This window comes from Pleurodeles waltl, chromosome 6 (genome assembly GCF_031143425.1).
Source record: "Pleurodeles waltl isolate 20211129_DDA chromosome 6, aPleWal1.hap1.20221129, whole genome shotgun sequence".
Lineage (NCBI taxonomy): Eukaryota > Metazoa > Chordata > Amphibia > Caudata > Salamandridae > Pleurodeles > Pleurodeles waltl.
The window spans coordinates 1,682,283,528-1,682,304,071 of NC_090445.1; the positions used below are offsets into that span (position 1 = coordinate 1,682,283,528).

Here is a 20,544-nt window from a genome sequence, read left to right on the forward strand (position 1 = left end):
AAGCTGTCGGCAAGTACAGAAATGGACTAGTGTGCTGCCGGGTGTCGGAGGGCAGGACCCTTAACCTCATACTCGCAACGTGTGGTATTAGCTAAACTGCAGAACGAACCAACAGCAGACTAGAAAGAGAGGGGGGGGGGGGCTATGAATTACATATCCTCAGTAATCACAACCCGTTTCATAAATCTACCAGTTAACCTCCAGTTACTTTGGCCACCTATACCAACACAGCATCAGGCTTCAGCATCACTAGCAGCGGCAGACTTTCGACCAGGTGCATGACCTGCTGGAGCCCTAGCAAGGGCAGACTTCCTATGAGTTGTGACACCTGCTAGAGCCCTAGCAGAGGCAGACTTCCTATGAGTTGTGACACCTGCTAGAGCCCTAGCAAGGGCAGACTTCCTATGAGTTGTGACACCTGCTAGAGCCCTAGCAGAGGCAGATTTCTTACGAGGTTCATGATCTGCTGGAGCAGCATGAGGGGCAGACGTCCTTCAAGGTGCGTGACCTGCTGGAACCCTTTTAGGGGCAGACATCCCACGAGGTGCGTGACCTGCTGGAACCCTAGCAGGGGCAGACGTCCCACGAGGTGCGTGACCTGCTGGAACCCTAGCAGATGGAGACATCCTACGAGATGCGTGATCTGCTGGAGCAGTATGACAGACAGTTGTCTTAAGAGGTGCGTGACCTGCTGGAACCCTAGTAGGGGCAGACGTCCTAAGAGGTGCGTGACCTGCTGGAACCCTAGCAGGGGGAGACATCCTACGAGGTGCGTGACCTGCTGGAACCCTAGCAGGGGGAGACGTCCTACAAGGTGCGTGACCTGCTGGAGCCCTAGCAGGGGGAGACGTCCTGCGTGACCTGCTGGAGCCCTAGCAGGGGCAGACGTCCTGCGAGGTGCGTGACCTGCTGGAGCCCTAGCAGGGGCAGATGTCCTGCGAGGTGGGTGACCTGCTGGAGCCCTAGCAGGGGCAGATGTCCTGCGAGGTGGGTGACCTGCTGGAGGCCTAGCAGGGGCAGACGTCTTGCGAGGTGCACGATCTGCTGGAGGCCTAGCAGGGGCAGACTTGGGAAAAAGCACAGGCAACATTAGGAATATGGTGGGTGGGCAGAGAAGCGCATGAGCAAGAGACATCAGTATGGGTGCAGGTCAGGGGCACACCAGCTCACAGGCAAGACAGTAATATGGGAGTGCAGGGTTGCCCAGAAACACAATACTTTAGAAAGACACGGTGAGCGGCAGGTAGGGTAGAGAATCATGAAGAGGCAGCTGGATAAAATATGCACTCTCATGGAATGCTTAAAAAAAAAAACACAAAAAGAGTTCCCAAAAAGTGAGCACTCATGAAAGAAAAGAAGGAGCCAATCAGAGATGGTGAGAAGGGTATGCTCCATGGGAGGCACAAAGACATGCTGGATGGGCTAAAACACAGAGCCTGTGAAACTAAAGTAAGCCACTATGAGTGACAAAATACCAAGCTGATCGTCGGGAATGGGCGGAATGCATTCCTATATGCTTAGTACTATTTCAAAGAATACAGATCTAGTCTCTAGGGAAAATATCTGTTCCCACATATATAGAGTTGAAACCCCACATTATGTCTAGTTATCATTAACCTAACTTTAATTGAAATAAATGAGTACAGTAAATTCATGGAATACATGCATCACATTTCATTTAGAAAAACAACTCTCTAAGTTCAATTTAATAATGAAGGGGGAAGCATTTCCCAAAACAAGCATTTGTAATGCAATGGGTCTTGCATTTGCTCAAGCTACAGCTATTAGCACAGGAAACTCCGAACCAGACTTTTCTTGCCACAAAATTTGAAATAATTTTATTTTAAAAAAAGAGCGCGATTGCACTAGGTAAAACGCAGCGCGATCGCGCTGAAATTAAAAACCAAAAAACGAGCGCGATCGCGCTATGTAAAACCCATCGCGATCTCGCTGCATGGAAAAGAAACCGATAAAGTAGTCCGGAAACCATGCTGAAAACATGGAGCCTCGTATGTTTTCAATAGTTGGCCGGTGCGCTCAAGGCGGGCTAAACACCGGAAAAGGCATGACATAAGCATGCCTTTCACTAATGAAATCAAGCAGATATTAAAAGGCAAGCCCACAAACCAATGAAAGTGACAGGTGTGACATGGGCGTGGTTAAAAGCCCAAAGAGAGATTACAACAGGGACAGAACGCTTGAGCACTCGACCGTAATGACGGTCACTTAAGACAGTCTGTTGAGGTGGACGAAGACACTACCTTTTCCAAGTTGAAAGACTGCAAATGGGCCATCGAACTGTACTTTTAAAAACTGTGAGATCGACTTCCCTAGCACCAGACCCCAACAAACACTGACTGATGTAGATATCTAAATGCAGGGCTGCAGTAGAGGACCGCTTCTTGAAATCAAAGAAATGGGATGAGTGGTTAACTGTGCAGAATATCATCCATAAACGAGACTGCATTATATATGGACCTGTGGCCACGTCACAACAGCGTCCACCTCAGCTTCCATGTCACTCCTGCTCTTCTACTGGGTATGCGAGTTGTGACAAAGTTGGCACACTCCACACTTGCAATGACAGACGACTGCACTCCTTGAACATTTATCAAAAGCAAGCAAAGAACGAGTTCTATTCTGCAATCTTTCACCAAACAGGAATATATTTGAATACGACAAATATTTTCTGCCTGCATCTTTGAGTGTGCTGCACCTATGTATGGTACCCTCAAAGAATGAATCGTGCCTGTGGCATAAGCTTGTAAACCACGTTTTATTTCGGCTTGCCCAAAACCAGGTAAAAAGTCCACACTGCTATGGTTTTCACATCTCTATTGTGTTCACCACTGCAGTAGTTTAGGCAAACATTCTGTCCACTGATATGCATTTTTGAAAGAGAAACATTACATGCAATCGGAAAAAAGTAAATGTGCAAGTTTTTTCACATACCTCCATGTCAGGTTTAAATCTATCTTCAAAAACTGCCATTGCAGCCAAAGAGCCAGAGCCTGAAAGAAATCGTCATAGTAATTATTATTCAGACAAGTAGGATTTTTCTCGAGTTTTGCAAAATAGTAAATGTATCATTTGCCAAAAGTAAATGTTTTTTTTCTTTTGATCAGTATATTGGTTAAGATATAATCCTCTTGCGGATCTCTCACCTTATGAATATTCCTTTCTGGATTTAGACTAGTGATACAAAGTCCAACCTTCAACCCTCCCCGCCCCCCACCCCCACCACCCAATGACTCAAAACTGATATTAGATGGTGCCAGAGTAGAACAGGCAACAATTTGAGTGCTAAGATCAATTCCAGCCTATTATTCATGCCCATTGACACAGGTGAACAAGCATATACATACTATATATCATGCTATACATGACACAGCATTGACAGCAACAAATACAGAATAAACTTTGCATACCTTGTGATCTTATTAATCACTGTATTTGGCCATCAAGGAAGAGATGGTGGAGAGGAATCTGGGAGAAGTGTGTGTATCAATCATAAATGTTACATATTTTCTTATTTTCTTCAGATGAATAAATATTCCTACAGGTTCCACATTATGAATGAATTCTAAAGCAGCATCCCCGAGTGGTGGGGCTGAGTGTAACAGATAACTAATGGAATCCATCACCCATTGAACAAGCCTTCGGGAACTGAATGGCACAGAACTGAGGACACTTCCTATCCGGGGTCAGACAAAGACATCCATGAAACCACGATCAGAAGATCATCCCTGTCACTTGAGGGTACCACTCAAATCATGGTGCTCCAACTAGAGATGACTGAGGCCATCTTCCCTCTCACACAGAGGAAGTCTGCAAAACAGGTCACTACTGGGGAGGCTCCTGGTTGCTGCATACGTGTACACAGGCAAACTGCCTCCCAAAATAGGATTGACTGCACTCCTTATGGGCCTGTCTATTCATATGATGAACAGCAGTCGTGCTGTCAGACAGATTCTCGATTCTGTTTCCTCAGATGGAAGGGAGAAATGTCTTCAGGGCAAGACAGCTAGCCTCCAACTCAAGCAAATTTAGGTGAAGACGCTACCATGACATGGAACAAAGACCCCAAGTGGTCAGCCAAGGGAGAAGGCATCAATGACCATGGTATTCTAGCTCCTTCAAAGGGATGATGAATAGGCATCCCTGCATAAGCCTGAGGTGTCCATCCAAAAGTGCAGGTCCTGCTGCACTAACTGGGAGATCCACGCCAGGGTCAAGTGACTCCTGTGGTGTTTTAGAGACTGCTTTCCTAGATCCCACGGGTGGACCTCTACCCACCACCTGCATGAGGTATCAACAGGAAGTCCAGACCTTGAGGTGTAGCAGGCACAAGGCTACAGCATGGGGATACAGACTTCATTCTGACACATTATCATCCTCGCCCAAATATCTGCAATCTTTTAAATTTTAGGAAAGACCTGTGTCAAGCAAGGTCCTGATAAAGGTCAGCATCTGTGTGGCAGCAAGGTGATACTTCTGGATATTGATGGTAAAGCTCAGGTCTCTGAGAGAGGTCACCATCAGCTGGATATGGTCCTAGGACCCTAGCTTCACCAGCGGGCCGTCCTAGTAAGGAACTACATGGATTCCCAACATCCGCAGAGGAGACAGAACAACTTCCAGCATCTTTTCAAAGACATACAGCTGTCATATGTCTGTAACAGGACATCTACAAACTCAGTGTTGGGACCCCACCGCAAAATTACAGTAGCTCCAAGGGAAAGGAACTTAAAGATGAGAGTAGGCGTACAATGACACCAACCAATCTCATGCATTTAAGGATAACATAACTTCACTCAGGGACAGTATTTTGGATTTGTCCAGCTGTGTGAACAGCTTCAGAGGGTGGAAATTCAGGATAAGGCTCAGGCCTCTGTCATACTTGCAGACTAAGTAAAGAGAGAATATTCCTACGTTTCTCTTTTCCAGAGACACTCTTTAAATAAGAATAGCTTTGGCGGCAGCCATTAGTCATTTTTAATGTATACTGAATTAATAAACAACTGTTATGCTGGTCTCTGAATTGGACAAACTGCGCCACCATATGACAGGCTGTCATAAGTGCTAGTTTTGACAAGGTAAGATGACTTACCTTCTAGGAATGTGCTGGTTACTAGTTGTGTTGGTACTGTTGTGGCAGTGCTGGTAGATGGAAGTGGCTTGGGAGTCTTCCTCTAGGTGTTACCTAAAAAATACCTTAGGCTCCCAGGTGCCTCTAGGTTCACAGTGGTGAAAGAGTCGGAGGTCATGGCTTCATGTCCATCTCCCTGGCAGCAGTGCTTAATTTGAGCCGGTGGTTTCTGGTGCTCGGCACTGGCACTTAATTGTCAACACAAAGCACTTATGACAGTGTCACATGGCGCAGATTGTCTAATTTAGAGACCAGCATGATGACAGTTGTTTATGAATTTAATATACAGATATACAGTAAAAATGACTGTTGGCTGCCACCAAAGTCATTCTTATAGCTTTTTTGGGGGGGTTATATAGTCTAAAATGTCACGCGTAGGAAGGAATGTCCTGGTTATTAGTTGTGTCGGTACTGATGTGCCAGTGCGTGCAGGGGCATCGGGGGCAAGCGGCAGGTCTCCTGATCAGGGCCCTGGCACTCGTCCAGTTATTCTGGGGGTCCACATCTTGCAGCACAGTCTGAATAAAAGCTGAGGAATTTGTTGCCTAGGTGGTCTCTCTGGGCAGCATCAAAGAGATATGGGGAAAAAAAAACGAACCAATGTCAGTGAGAAGATTTGCATGTAACAGACTCCAGTGACCTCACATTCAGACGCGGAGTTGCAGCTGGAGCCAAAAAAGTTTTCTGGAGCATGCAACTAGTATTCTTGAGGTGAGGAATCTGCAGGAAAACATATCTATCAGAGTTATAGCTACCATTTCTTTCCATAACTTGCACCACATATAACGACCATTTAAGTGTCCATGACTGAGGGCAAGAAGACTTTCACCTAAGCAACCATAGGATGGTGGGGAGGTGGAGTGGGCAGCACTTTTTTGTGGTAAAGAGGAGCAGGAATAAAACTGTTGTATTCCACCAAAATAATTACCACCAATGGGTCGATTCACAAAAATAACAGTATGTCTAACTCACAAATTTACTCCTAAATTTGGGGTCAGATTAACAAATTATTTGGAATTCTCAAAAAATCCCAGGAGTTCTTGTGGAAAGCGTAAGCACCGGCCCCTTTCCAGGAGCGTTCACAATTGTAAATGGATGCTTTAACTGTAGGTCTTCCAATTATGCAAGTGTAAATACTTTAAAGTATTTATCCATTAGAGGACATACAATTATTAAGAACAGTAACTAAGGCAACAAATATAAACAGAAACCAAAATACACGCAAGAGACATATTTGGCTGCTAGGAGAAGCAAGACAGAGCAGAGTCTATTCTTGAGGTGCCATTATATACTACTCTATAGGGAAATCTGAGGAATTGTGCTATAGTTCAAGCCCACAGCCGTAAGGGATTTTAAGATTTTTTCTACTTTTTTTTTTCTATTCTATTTAAATTTTTTAATTTCTGGATGCTATGAGATTAAAGCAAGAAAGTTACTGCATAACACTTGCTGGCTACCCTTGAAAAAATTAAGCCTTTTCTACGCTAAACTTTGGAAAATCTGTATTTTCAAAGCCCTCATGCCTACTCCCTCGAAATCTATACATTCTGTAGATTTCAAGGCAAACACTGGGTAGATCAAGGCGAACATCTGTTTCTCAAGCCCCAATCCTGCAGATTGAATGCACAACGTACAATCTACAGTCATGGGTTGGGGGAAATGAGCCCTCACTCATTAATCCCCACTTTCTTCTCCATATTAAGTACAGCAGTTTCCATGTATTGGATTCCTCACTTGCATCTGCAGTAACAAAACAAGCATTTGCAATGCAATGGGTCTTGCATTTGCTCGAGTTAGAGCTATTAGCGCTGTAAATTCCTTACTGGACATTTCTTGCCACATAAATTGAAAATGAAAATTAAAACAGTTGACAGAAGCGAGACGATTCTACGTGCCATGGCCACCTTGAACATGAGTGAAGGGAGACACAAAACAAAAAAGAAGTTTCCTCGCAGGCAAACGTATTGGTAAAAGTGCAATCATCCATGTAACAGGGTTGATGGCCAAGGCGGTAACAAAACTGTCCCAAGGAAGGACAAGCGTAAAACATTTACAGTGATAACAAAGGATATTTGAAAGGCAAGACTAGGAATGAGTAATAGTGGTGGGCGTGGTTAAAAGCCCACAAATAGATTACAACAGGCCAGAGCGCTTGCGCGCTCGACCCAAAAAAGTGTGTTATGATCTACAACGATAATGAATGTGCTACTTAGCTTCCCTACGACGTCTGCTGCTTAGCTATTTACTTCATAACACTGGTGATGAGTGAGTACAGACTGCGTATGGGACATCAAACCAGCAACCCCCACATGTATTTCTCTCCTCAAATTCAAGAGACAGTCCAGACTAATGCATTGCAGTTCCTTACCTCCATGAACCTACTGAGTGCGTGTCAGGGTGCATTGTATGACATTTGGATGAGGTGCAGCAGCATCGTCGATTTTGTCTTTTGGGGTGTGTCAGTCCCTTAAGACTTTACTGAGGACACACCTCAAACTGAAACATCAAGGGAGGAGCAGGAGTGTGTCACCTGTCTCCAGACAGCATAGAGCGCAGTCTAATCGCACAGGTTTGTGTGTCAAAGCAGTCTGACACTCAAAATACCCAAGCCTACATGCACCCGCAGTTCAGGGTGGGACTCCGCTCCCCACATATGAGAGAATCTCTGACAAATTATCAATGTGCACAAGATGAAGGTGTAAGCCGTAAGACGAGGTAGACTTGAGCATGATATCAACATTTTATAGATGTGACATGCACACCTTAAATATCTGGCATATCATTATACTTTCATATATGAAAACAGTCAGCAATATACACATCTAACATTGAAATTCTCAGAGAAAGCACAATATAGTGGGTATAGCAGTGTTGATATGCACATTGCAAAAGTATGGCGTGCCACTCCTAAAATTAATTGTGCAAATTCTATGATACGCACACCAATTTCAGTGATTCACTTTCAATATTACAGTCTTGGCATTTGAAAACAAAAGTTTAAATAAATCTTAGGGATACTGTGAATATATAATTGTTCCATTTCATTCTGGCAGTACAAGTAGATGTATACTAAGCAAACTCACATAGTATATTGTAAGTAACAGCCAAATGATGAGGAACTTAGGGAATACTATAGTATAATTATTTAGCTGAAAATTATATTGTAATGTAAAGTTGGACAATACTGTAAAATTAAGTTATTTGAAGGGTATGCTCAAAATTACATATTGCTGATTTAGAAATGTTCTTCTTTCCTTTCTAATCATAAAATTTAGCAGGATGACAGCAGCAAGCATGAGTCAACCACCAACGTTTCTTTAATGAGATAGGGGGTTCATCCTACCACGGACAGAGTGGGTAAAATTATTTGAATCGTACTTAGTAGCATCTTGGGGCGAGATGTTCAGTGCTAAAAGGAAGCAACATTTTATTGCACAATTCAGGGGATATTTTGGAGGAAAAACATATGAAACCCTACATGAAGTACCAGAATTACCAGAGGAAACTGAGGGCAATCATTTAATGCATATCAAATGAGATACTCAACGCTGGAAACACACTTAGGTGCCAAAATCAATCATGTTTTAGAATAACACAAGTTTTTCAGTAAAACTCAAGGAGTAAATGAATGTGTGGGTAATTATATTGGTGTGCTAAGAGGTTTGACAAAGATGTTTATTTTAGTGCACTAACTGACTCAATAATTAGAGACCAACCAGTAAGAGGCATCAACAATACACTTACACAGAAGAAACTATTATCTAAAAACCCAGACATACGTGAAGGAAAAGAAATTGTATATCCAACTAAGCACCCTGCTCAATGTTTGAAAGAGATAAAAAACGACTACAGAATCTGTAGCAGAAATGCATTTAGAGGAAAAATGCAGATGTTTGTAATGGAAAAGAAAATAAGTTAATTAAAAGCAAACAAACCACATATCTGAGTGAGTTGAAATGTTTTTGTTGTGAAAGTAGCAACCATCTAGGTAACAATCACATTTGTTAAGATAGGAGTATAGTGTGCAGGAAGTGCAATAAGAGGCCATTTTGCCAGGTTGTGTAGAGAGTGGGCTAATAAAATAGTGAACTCCACTAAGGACATCTCTCAAAAGAAAAAATGGTCTTCCAAATATCTAACACGTGCCTTCAGGAAAAGTTAATCTAGACAGAAAGCTCGGCACGTCTGGAAGGAAACAGTTGCGATGTTTGTGGACTCATGTTTCCCAGTTACGTTCAGAGAAACAAAGCCTCAAGCTGGAGCATCCAGTTATTTCTCCAAGTGATTATACTAAAGATCCGATTCCATTAGAGGGCATGGTTAAGGGTCACAATAACTCCAAAAAAACGTACAACCTTTGGAAAGGTGTATGTAGTGAGTAAGGGATCCAATTTGCTAGGGCTGAAGCATCAAAAAGAACTGGGCATCAATTTAAACCCCACTCACAAGGAACAAGTGCTTTTAGTTGACTGAAACATGCGTAGTAATCAAATTTGCAACAAGGTCCTAGAGTTGTGTTCTGACAAGTTAGGTGCACTATGGGTTTTCTAACATAAGATCAAGCTAAAAGATGGGGCCAAGCCTGGTGTCCACAAGCCACAACCTGTACCCAACCTCATGAAAGAACCATTAATGAAGGAGTTAGAAAAGTTATCCAATTTATATATCATCCAACCTATTGAAAGCTCGGAATGGTTAGCTCCTGTACTTTTGCCCACCATAGCACAAGGGAGTGGCTTACGTTTATGTGATCTTCGTGATCTTAATGCAAACATTTGAGTGGAAAGAAATCTATTGTCAGGTTTAAAAGAAACAATGGGGGGCATGTTGTTTTAGTTTAATTGACGTATCTATGACCTACCACCAAGTGGAGTGCACACCTGGATTTGACAGCTTTAACAGCATTCATAGCCCATGTAGGAGATTATATGTTCTGCAGAATGCCATTTGGGCTGGCTTCTGCAGCAGCAGTATTCCAGAAGATCATCACACAAAATACTGAAAAGAGTACAGAACACAAAGTACTTCTTAGGTGAAGCATTAGTATATAGATAATTTGCTGAAAAACATGATCAAATACTTATAGAAGTGCTACGCGGACCCAATTAAATCTGGCCTTACTGTCTAAAAAAAGATAAATCAACTTGAGGTAAGCCCTCTTGAACATTTGGGACACAATTTCAAAGGAAGGATTTAAACCTAAAGTCCCACTAACAAAGATGAGCTGAAGTCCTTCATGGGGCTTGTCAAGCTATGTAAAAGATTTTGCAAGTAAATGTGATTACTTTGTATAATCTTAAAGAAAGGGATAAAATCTGAGTGGAGTAACTGTTTTCAGGAGGCCTTTAAAAACCTAAAATTAGACTTAATTAATGCACCATCATTTGGGTTTTTGATAGCAAACTTAAAACGATCCTCACTACTGATGCAAGACCTAAAGCGCTTTGTTAAACGTTACCCAAAGTGTGAAGAGCGTAGAGAACGAGGTCACGTTTGTCTATTGTCTAACAAAAGCTGAAAGTCAATATTCAGGAGAAGAAAGAGGCGTTGACATGCTTCTGGGCAGTAAAATATTTTACGTTTTACTAGTGTGGTTTGCCTTTCTATAACCATACAGACCATACGCCTTTGATTCACATGTTCACGATGAAGGCAGCTTAACACGGCTGCACTCTTATTTCTGATTTTTTGGGGGTTTGGAAGATTTCACTTAGAGTCAAATATGTTCAAGGTGAGCAAAATTTAGCAGCCGATTTTCTTTCTAGAGCACCCCTGCATGAGAGCAAAAGAATAGAAACAGACACAGTATTAAGGTGTGCAGGTTTTCTAAACTGTTTCAGATTGTAGTAACTAGAGACAATGTAGTTAAATTAAATAATGGTCAAGTTTGGAGCATGAACAGAATTGTTGAATCCAGCCAGCAAAACCAAACAGAGATTGTTTCACTTATGCACAGAGAAGATGTTAGAGGAACAGGAAGAGACTGTTCCGAAAACACAGTTGCACCTAAATCGCACGAGGATTACCTGACTATATAATCCTTATTTGTAATGCTTTTCTTTTCAAATTTTCTATGGAAGGGTGGTGTGTTATAATCTATGAAACCAAATATTTCCTTAAATTAATTTATTATGAATCTAATATGTTTAGATAGATACTATAATATATTCAGCGGTAAATTACAATGTTATTCTTTAACCTGTTTTGGTTTGCATGAGAGGTAGTTTAGAATATTGTGATGAGTTTTATCTTGACAGCCCAGGAGAAACAGTTGGTGGTAACAAACATGCTTCTCTGCCTCCTTACTAAGTCTACTCTGTGGCTATTTCCTTCATAACAGACTGCTTGTGAGACTTCTGCAAAAACTGCCCCAAGTAGACGCAGAATCTTAGGTGTAGGTTAAGAAGTGAGCTAAGGGAGACAAAAGCATTGCAAAGATTTGAGAATACTCATGTTATCGCTTTGTGGGTGTTCACAATGTCTACAGTGCCCCCCACCCCCCCCCCCCCTTTGACATCACTCTGGTCGCTTGCAAAAGCTAAAAAATTCAACCAAGTTACAGATTTTCCAAGGGTCGTAATTGTACTGGTTAACCCCAAAATATCAGCCAATCCGGATTCTGTGAAACGTGGAATGTCACTCCTGAACACCAATGGCACTTTGTACACATCCGTGCTTAACTTAGATGTTAAGTCTTACGAGCAGGTCCCATGATTAGTAGTCTCAGCTATTTAAGAGAAACAGATAAAAGCAAGAGAAGAGCCTAGTTAGGGGGGAGTCAGAAGGCTTAGGGTAGAAAGACTATTTTTGGATAGGTTAATGGAAAACTGGAAAAAGCTTGTTTACTTTACGGGGCCATGAGTAGCTGTATAAAATATGGCCAATTATCAACTCGGAGTACGGGCACCACTCCCAGCATCGTTCTACACGAACCACAGGAGTCCCCTTTAGAAACAAATATTGCTAATCGTGTATGTGTTTACAGTGAATATTGTAAAAGGCAACCATTAGATCTTTCTAAAACGAGGGAGTGCAGCATGCGTGTGTATGTGTGGGCGGGTGGGTTGGAGGCGGGAAGATGGTAGACTGGTAGCTGTGGCAACATTTGTAAGCGCCTTACGGGATCTCCAGTCATGCCCACAAATAAAAGGAGTCGCAGCCCGGTAGCCACCCGCTTTAACCCTAGTTCTCTCTCCACCAGGACCATTTGTGTGCATCTAGTGGGGTTCTTCAGGACGGCGACACTACCCTGAGAGGTAGAACACAGGTTCTTACAGGAGTACACAAGCTAAACTGGATGGAAAAGGCTGGTCATTACAAAGAATTACTTACGCTACGAGGCATTTGGGGCAAAGGCTCCATTTTGACTATCTTAAACAAGGAGAAAATACACAGGATTTTCAGCAGATAGTGACGAGGGGGTTTTGTCAAACATCTCCTTCGAAACAGGACCAAAAGGTTAACACAAGCACTGATCCATCAGAGCCCACTGAGCACAGAGGGATCTAACAAAACAAAGTTCTATTTCAGCTCCCGACCACTAACTTTTCGCTAGATCAGCCAATTTTACAAAAGATACAGATAAAAATACTTTCGGTTTGTGTTCTTTGTCACTTTCTAGCTCGTGCATTTATCATTAAGCCAATTCAGCTGTTACTGTTCAAATACAAACAGCCCAAAAAAAATTGATGTCACAGCGTTGACACGTTCAAAGGCAGCATTGCTAAGATATCAATACTTCACTTTAACCCATATTTATGCAAAATAAGCACATGCTCCATAAATGAAGACAGGCGCGCTACAAATGCGTGAAAAAAGCAGCTCAGCAATATTCGAAATCTGCTTTGTTCTGAAAACGGGGAACCTTTGGAAAGACATCCTCGTGTCTGTACAGAGCACAGACGATATTTCACCGTGCAGTGCCATCGCAGGAGGGGAAAAATAAAAAGTTGCCGGCAATTTGTTACGCCAATTAAAATATTTTTTTGGCATTTATTACTTTTTAACTTGTTTTGCATAGCACAATCTATTTAGCTGGGTCACACGGAGAGCAATATTTTCTATTTAAAATGATTTGTGTATATCGCTTGACCAGCTCAATGGTTTAGCAAAAGGGAAAGGCGGCGATTAAACAGTTTCAAACGAGGTGTCCCGCTGATTTTATCAAGTCTGCTGAATGTGTAATGAAAAGCGAGAAGCTGACAGTGACGATGCAGGAGAAATACAGACTACCGTATCTGAACCATTTAAGAAGGTCCAATTAGAGATCAGATTTAAAGGGCCAGAGCAGCAGATTCACAGACACAAATCAATGAACGAGGCAAGGCCAATGAAGATGACGGATCTCCCGGCTCCAGTATATTGCTGCAACTGGGATCATTACATCAAGGCAAAGAATCCATCAGCTCGGAGAGCAGTGGGAGGCTGAGACCGCGCACAACCAGCAGGGGCCATTCGTTTACACACTGCAGCCACGGAAAACACACAATAAATATTTTGTAAATTTTACGAGCCGCTTGGCACTACCAAGGAAGCACCCACGTGGCATGGCAGAGGAGAGGCTATTGTTGCTCAAGGGTATTGTTGTCCCCAGACCCCAAGTTGTTATCCTTTGAACTACCCACGAGGCACAGAGGACACACGGAAGCAGCGAACTCAAGCACGTCCGGGTCAGGCTGCATGGCCGCCAAAATCGGACAGACACAAAGTGACAACCACGCGGATTTGAAACTCAGGCTTACAGTTTCCCGTTTTTACTGATTTTTACAGTTAAATACAGGCAGAACATTTATTTCCTATTTTTAAAAGTGGAAAATCGTACTTTTTATGAGTGATACCCTTGCTGTCGATCAATTCCACACCAACTGCTGAGAAGATAGCATGGGGAGTTAACACAGGATGAGATTCCTTTCAATACAGGCATATGTTAACATATATTGGTATATAATGCTAATAGTTACCCGTCAGTGTCTTGTCTTGTTATGTTTGCTTAATTAGCTAAAACGCGACAAAGTATGAATGCATGTTTATCAGTTTAATAAAATGTGGAAATATATCATTTTACGTCTCCATTTATTCTGAAAACATACATTTGGATAAATACGAATAAAATAACCCAAAAATAAATATGAATAAATGCAGACAGAAATGTTTATATATATATATATATATATATATATATATATATAATTTTTTTAAAAAAAAACTGAATGCCAGGAGCCCTATTTGTACCGCAGGCATTTGTAAATCACATGATCATCTTGAAGGGCTTCTGAGCTCTAAAAGGTATGTGCACTGTTACCCAACACAACGGAACTCATTTAATCAACCAAAGGATGATATAAAGATAATTGGACTCGCTGGGGAATCAAACCTGTGACCATGGACTAAGGTGGTTCCCTGGTCCACTGAGTTCTGAGCACCATCATTGTATGTCTGAGGCCTACACGGGTGGGGTAAGAGCGATGCAGTAAGGGCATTAGGTAACAGAGCCATCTGTAGAGTTACACTATACTGAAGGCAGACGGGTGGTCAGGTCCTTGCAAAAGATGCATTAGTCCACTGGCCCAAAAGTAATGTTAGTGAATGCATGAGAAGGGTGGTAAGAGTAGTGCAATGGACACATTGGTCCGCAGAACCGTAATGCTAACCAAGGCTTAGATAGGTGGTCAGATCCCTGCAGAGGATGCATTACTCTACTGAGCTATAAGTAGTAGTACTGAATGCGTGAGGCGGGCGAGGGGGCAGGAGGGAGCAGTCCCTTCAAAAGACATGTTAGTCCAGCTGCATTACCGAATGCTTGAGGCCTAGATGGCTTCAAGCATTCGTGTGATGCAGTGGACACATTAATAAACTGAGCTATGAGAAGTGTTACCAAATACAGAAGGGTGGTCAGGTCCCTTCAAAAGATAAATCAGTCAGTTGGATAGTAAGCAGCGTTAGTGAATGACTGAGGTCTAGGATGGGAGTTCAGAACTCTGCAGTGGACACATTAGTGCATAGACTGTACTGTTACCAGAGGCCTAGATGGGTGGGCAGATTCCTGTAGAGATGAATTAGTCCACAGAGATGTAAGTATCATTACTAAATTGTATTGCAGCAGCATTTTCAAATGCCAGAGGAAGATGGGTGGTCAGGTCTCTTCCGAAGATAGATTAGTCCACTGACTAAGTATCCTTACTGTAAATGCCTGAGGAATAGATACGTGTTCAGAACCCTGAAGCTGCTGCAGGAGTCCACCAACTCATAAGTAGAGTCAACGAATGCTAGAGGTAGACGGATGCTCAGCTTGCTTTAGTGGATCCATAATTAAACTAAATCGTAGCGTTTTTGATGGAGTTGGGTGTTCATGTCTTTTGAGTGGATACATTAGTGAACTGAGCATCGTTACTGGGTGCCCAAGGCAATGTAGTTATTAAGGAGGGTTAAAGCTCTCCTCCTCATTTCCAGGGCGAATGAAAGGATACACATGTGGGTGCTGTCACGTAATCAGCATCAGCATTTTCCAAAAATGACAGGAAGGTTCCAGCAGGGTTTTGTCTGTATGGCCATTCTAGACTTTTTCAGTGCGAAATCGCATAGAAAGAGCAAAAAGATTGACTGTTCTAGCCCAGCTGGAATTCCTATAGTGGAGAGGAGAGAGACACCACAGAGGAAACAGATTTTTTTTAAAGTTCTTGGACAATTGGGTATTTTGTGGTTTTATTAGGTGATGGCATGCTACTTCTTGAGAACTAATATTTTCCAGATGGTAAGGCCATTGAGTTTGGTGAACGAAGGTCTGCTTGTGTGGCAAATTGTCCAGGAACTGGCTGAAGCCAGAAAGCAGACGTGGTTGGCTTTAATCAGCCACCTTTGTGGGAGTCCTACAGTTGCGGTCATTGGGTTTGCCTTGTCTTTATTAAATAAGGGACAAGTTCCAGTTTGAAGACAAGGAAAGGAAAATAAGCTTAAGGGATAGGCTTCTTTCTAAAGAATATCTGTCCTTGTGCAAGCCCTTAAACTCTACGTTATTTTCCTCTCTATTGTGACCGCATTGAAGACTGCACACTTAATTCACCCCTTATATTTCTATAAAGGGTCTCTGCCTTTTAACTATGTGGAGTACATACTGGTAAAATAAATGTGACCCAAAACGAGTCCGTCCTTAGGATCTGCAAACAAGTATTTCCATTTTTAAATTAAAAATATACCTTTTATTTTCATTTAATTCATGCAGGCATGCTTCCTGTGGTAGCCTTGCCAAGTATAAAAGCAAAGGTTTAAAATCGGTTTTCCCCACTTCACATTTCCTGACAGTGGAGCCCTTCTGCACAAATTAAAAGATGCCTACAGTCTAGGATCTAAAACCTACTGTTAAATTAATATAAATATTTTAAAGATCTCCGTGGTAGGAGTAAAAATGTGAAAGGTCGATGACATTGGCAGATCTGACAGCATGAAAAAAATTCTCTATTAAATTATTTTTTTGCCAGTGGATAAAACATGTGTTTCTGAAACTATGTTTAGGTGTGTTTTGACTAAGTATCCGTATTTTAATGATCCTTCCTGAGAAAGCTTGAGTGGATTGGGTGGGTGGGGGCATGCGCTAGGTAAACACTGGGCCCTCTCCCGTTGCCATTATTTACCAGATCACTCCCCATTTAAGTTTAAAAAAAAAAAAAAGTGTGTGCTGGGAGTGGAGTGGGTTGGTGATAACAAGGCCCAACACAGCCCTTTGTCCTGTAACTCAATGATTCTGAATTAGCATGCCATACTGCATGTGCCTCTAACCACTGTCAAAGGGTTTGGTGAGATTATCTTTTGGTAACAGTAAATTTTGATTAGTCGGAGAAATCTCATCAATGATGTGCTTTAAGCGAGAAGGAAAGTGCACCAAGAGCAACAGAGTGTTTGCTTGTGGCCTACTGTCTATTGAGGAGTTGTGTCTCTTGAAGCAGTTCCTCATTTCTAAAGCAGAAGGAGACTAATTGTCCCTTGGTCCAGCTCCCCCTCTTGGCTGACTAGAGGAACAGAATTTGAGAAGGTAACTCCCTAACATGCTAAGGGTCTAAGTGCTTTGCCTGATGTAGGAGTCACTAAGCACCTGAAAGGACTGGTCAACCAGTCAATCAATCAATTTGTAAAACACAACACTATCACCCCTAGGGCTATCTGGGCGCTGAGGTAGCTGCATCTGCGTCAAAAAGCGAGGTCTTAAGTTGCTCTCTGAAGTCTGCCAGGAAGGGTGCTGTTCAGATGGGGTAGAGGATGTCAATGCAGGCTTTGGAGGTGATGAAGGAGAATGTGCGGCCCCGCTGCAGGTGCAATGGCTGCGAGGGCGAGCGAAGAGGAGCGTAGGTGTCTCATGGGAAGATGGAAGTTCAGTCGGTGTTTGATGTAGGACGATCTCATTTTAAGGAGGGCTTTGCTGGCGTTTGTAAGCATCTTGAACTGGCATCTCTCAGGGCAGGGAGCCAGTGGAGTTTCCAGAGGTGAGAAGTGATGTGGGTACGCGTGGGGAGGTCCGGGATGAGTTTGGCTGTCACATTCTGTATTGTCTGGAGTCTTCAGAGTTGCTGAGAGGGGATGCCCGAGTATAGCACGTTACAGTAGTCGAAGCAGCTGGAGACAAGGGCTTGTGTGATGGTCTTTCTGGTGCAAAGTAGCCAGCAGAAAAGGAAGCCAAAGAAGACCACAGGGCCTGAGATAGGAGCAGACATTCTCTGAAAGTGGAGATCATGCTTACACGCAGAAGGAGTTACAGAATTTTGCCTACATTTGACAGAATCAAATTTTGTAAAAATAGCTCATGGATGTCCATAATATTCTGTTCAGCAATTTTGCAAACTGAAAATAAATCTCATATTCACTGGATGGCAGGTTAAAGTGCCTACCTAGATACAAGGAAGACAATATATTTGGACTTCACCTGCACCATAGCAGTCAGACGATTTTAAACTCTTCCAAACTTCTCTAACACAAATTCTGCAGACTTGTGTGAAACCTTGAACCTTCGCTCACTTCATTTGTCCAGCTTTGAAGAATGGAGAGATAAAAGGTCCTTAACTCTTGCTTAAAAAAAAAAAAAAAAAAAAAAAAGAAGAAGAACAGCCTCAGACAAACCACCCTGTACATCAAATGTCTCTGCATCCACAGAGACACCAATAACTTTGACTTTTTTTGTTGTTGTTGTAAACTTTGTGCTCCTTCACCTTTGCAATCCAACCAATATATCTGAACTTCACTGAGCTTTGCAAGGTGGGGACTTTAGTACCTTCTTGTTCTTAAAGATTTTGATTAAAAAATGGATTAAGACTGAAGATAACTTCTATGCCACCATCATTATCAGTGTGCAAGTAGAGTCATTGATGTTTTGCAGACTACCTTTTCTCCACTGAATTCCTCTTAATTTTACGGTAGCAGATATTAATGCTTGCTTCTCTTGGCATCTACTGACATGTGTAGATCTATTTTGTTTCCCACTTTTCCATCATTGTTTTTTAATTTATTTCTGATAATTAGTAAGCATTTCACTTTGAAGAAGTTGGTTTTCAACTCCGATTCTATATTCTTTTATGTGTCTTGCTTATTCAAGTTGGTTATCCTGGCACACTCAGTTCACTGTTTAGTAGTTTGGGATGCACTTGACGTACTCTGCTAAGCATACTTTTAATTTTGACATTAATTCTGATGAGTCTCAGAAGGGAAAATCAGGCAATTGCACAAGGTTTTTGCTGGCGTTAAAACACCTGACCTGACAGTTAAGGCTAGACTGTTCCTCATGGGAAGCAGGGTCAAGACTGATTTGCATAAAGCTGGGTACAAACTGGAACGGCGTTGTGAGCAAAATGACAATCGATTTCGGCCCAGATCTGTGACGGGGTGAATGTTTGACATTGTTCAGTATTTCATCCATCATCTGTTCTTTCTGCATTTGTCGCCCTAAGTGGGAAACATATGCCCAGACTTGGGTCCTGTGCTCACTAAACTATCGGATTCAAGCTGGCCTGGCAGATGAGGGGTTATACCCCAAAACCAGTCCCAGGACCCGACGGGGAGGTGATCAGCAGGGAAGTGTGCTGCTGAGAGACTACACAGCGAAGGACAACAGGGAGAGTAGGAGGAGGAAGACCAGTAAACCCAAACACTCCTCCTCCCCCCACTGAACTCCTCAGAGTGCCCCAAGAAATTAAGTCCTTTTTTACTTATTTAATATGTATCCAACTGAAATGTAAAAATATATTTTAAACAAAGTGAAAGTGGACTGCCCTTCCCAAGGGAAGAGGTGCTACTCTTTAAAATCTATGTATCAACAACTTTTATGCACTTAATATAGGTTTTTGAAACATAAAAAACAGTTCCAGGATGCTTATTTTCTGGTCCAAGAAGGACCTAGCAGTTCAGGCTGGACTGTTCCCATGGGGAGCAGAGTCATGATTGATTTGCATATTGCTGGTTCCAAGCTGGAATGGTGTGGCAAAAAAAAACCAATGATGGATTTATGCCCAGATCTGTGACTGGGAATGAACGCTTGACATTGTTCAGCATTCCATTCATCTGTTATTTTTTGCCCTAAGTGGAGAGGGCATAACCAGATGTGGGTCCTGTGCTCACTATGCCATCGGATTCAAGCTAGCCTGGCTGACGAGGGGTTATACCCCAAAACCTGTCCCAGGATGCTGTTTTCCAGTCCAGTAAAGCCCTGGCCTGACAGTCTGGCTGATGAGGGGCTATACCCTGAAACCAGTCACAGGATGCTTGTATTCTAGTCCAGGAAGGACCTGGTCTGGCAATTCGGGCTGGACACTTCCCATGTGGACCAGGGTCAAGACTGATTTGCATATGGCTACATCCAAACTAGAATGGCGTGGTGAGCAAAAAAAAGATGGATTTAGGCACAGATCGGTGATTGGGGGTGAAGATTTGACTTTGTTCAGCATTCCGTCCATCTTATGTTCTTTTTGCATTTGGCATTCCAAACACCATCACCTCTCTACAGATCCAACCAACCTTGAATACCTCTCCTTTATTCAGTGCTAAATGCAATTCATGGGGGGCCGTGATACTGCCTCAGCTGTCTTCTTGCAAGGTCCCCCATCCGGCTGGAGATAAATTTAGTTCTCATTCAAGAACATTTAAAAAGGGACAATATTGTTGCTGGAGTGTACTGTCCAGGAGGTGAATGTACATATGGAATAGTGGAGGAGATGGCAGGACACTCCGGTAAATCATTTTGTGGGAGTTTGAGTAAAGCAAATTTTAACGTTTGGCCTTTGCCTTTACATTGCTGTAAATAATTAAGAAAGACATTATGCTATACAATGCCTTAAGCTGCAGTCCAATCTAGTAGAATCAATTTTGAATAATGGTCCTCATCTAAGGCAAATGGAAAAACATTTAAAAAAAGCCAGTGT

At 42.4% G+C, this 20,544-nt stretch overlaps 1 protein-coding gene across 1 annotated transcript in view; it reads right to left on the bottom strand.

The window, feature by feature from the left end:
* The window catches only part of PSMB7 (proteasome 20S subunit beta 7), a 127,359-nt gene that overhangs the window by 63,409 nt on the left and 43,406 nt on the right, over positions 1-20,544 (bottom strand). Inside the window, exon 6 of the mRNA XM_069241718.1 lies at positions 2,953-3,011. Within this exon, the coding sequence (XP_069097819.1) occupies positions 2,953-3,011 (59 nt within the window). The remainder of the gene's footprint in view (positions 1-2,952; positions 3,012-20,544) is intronic.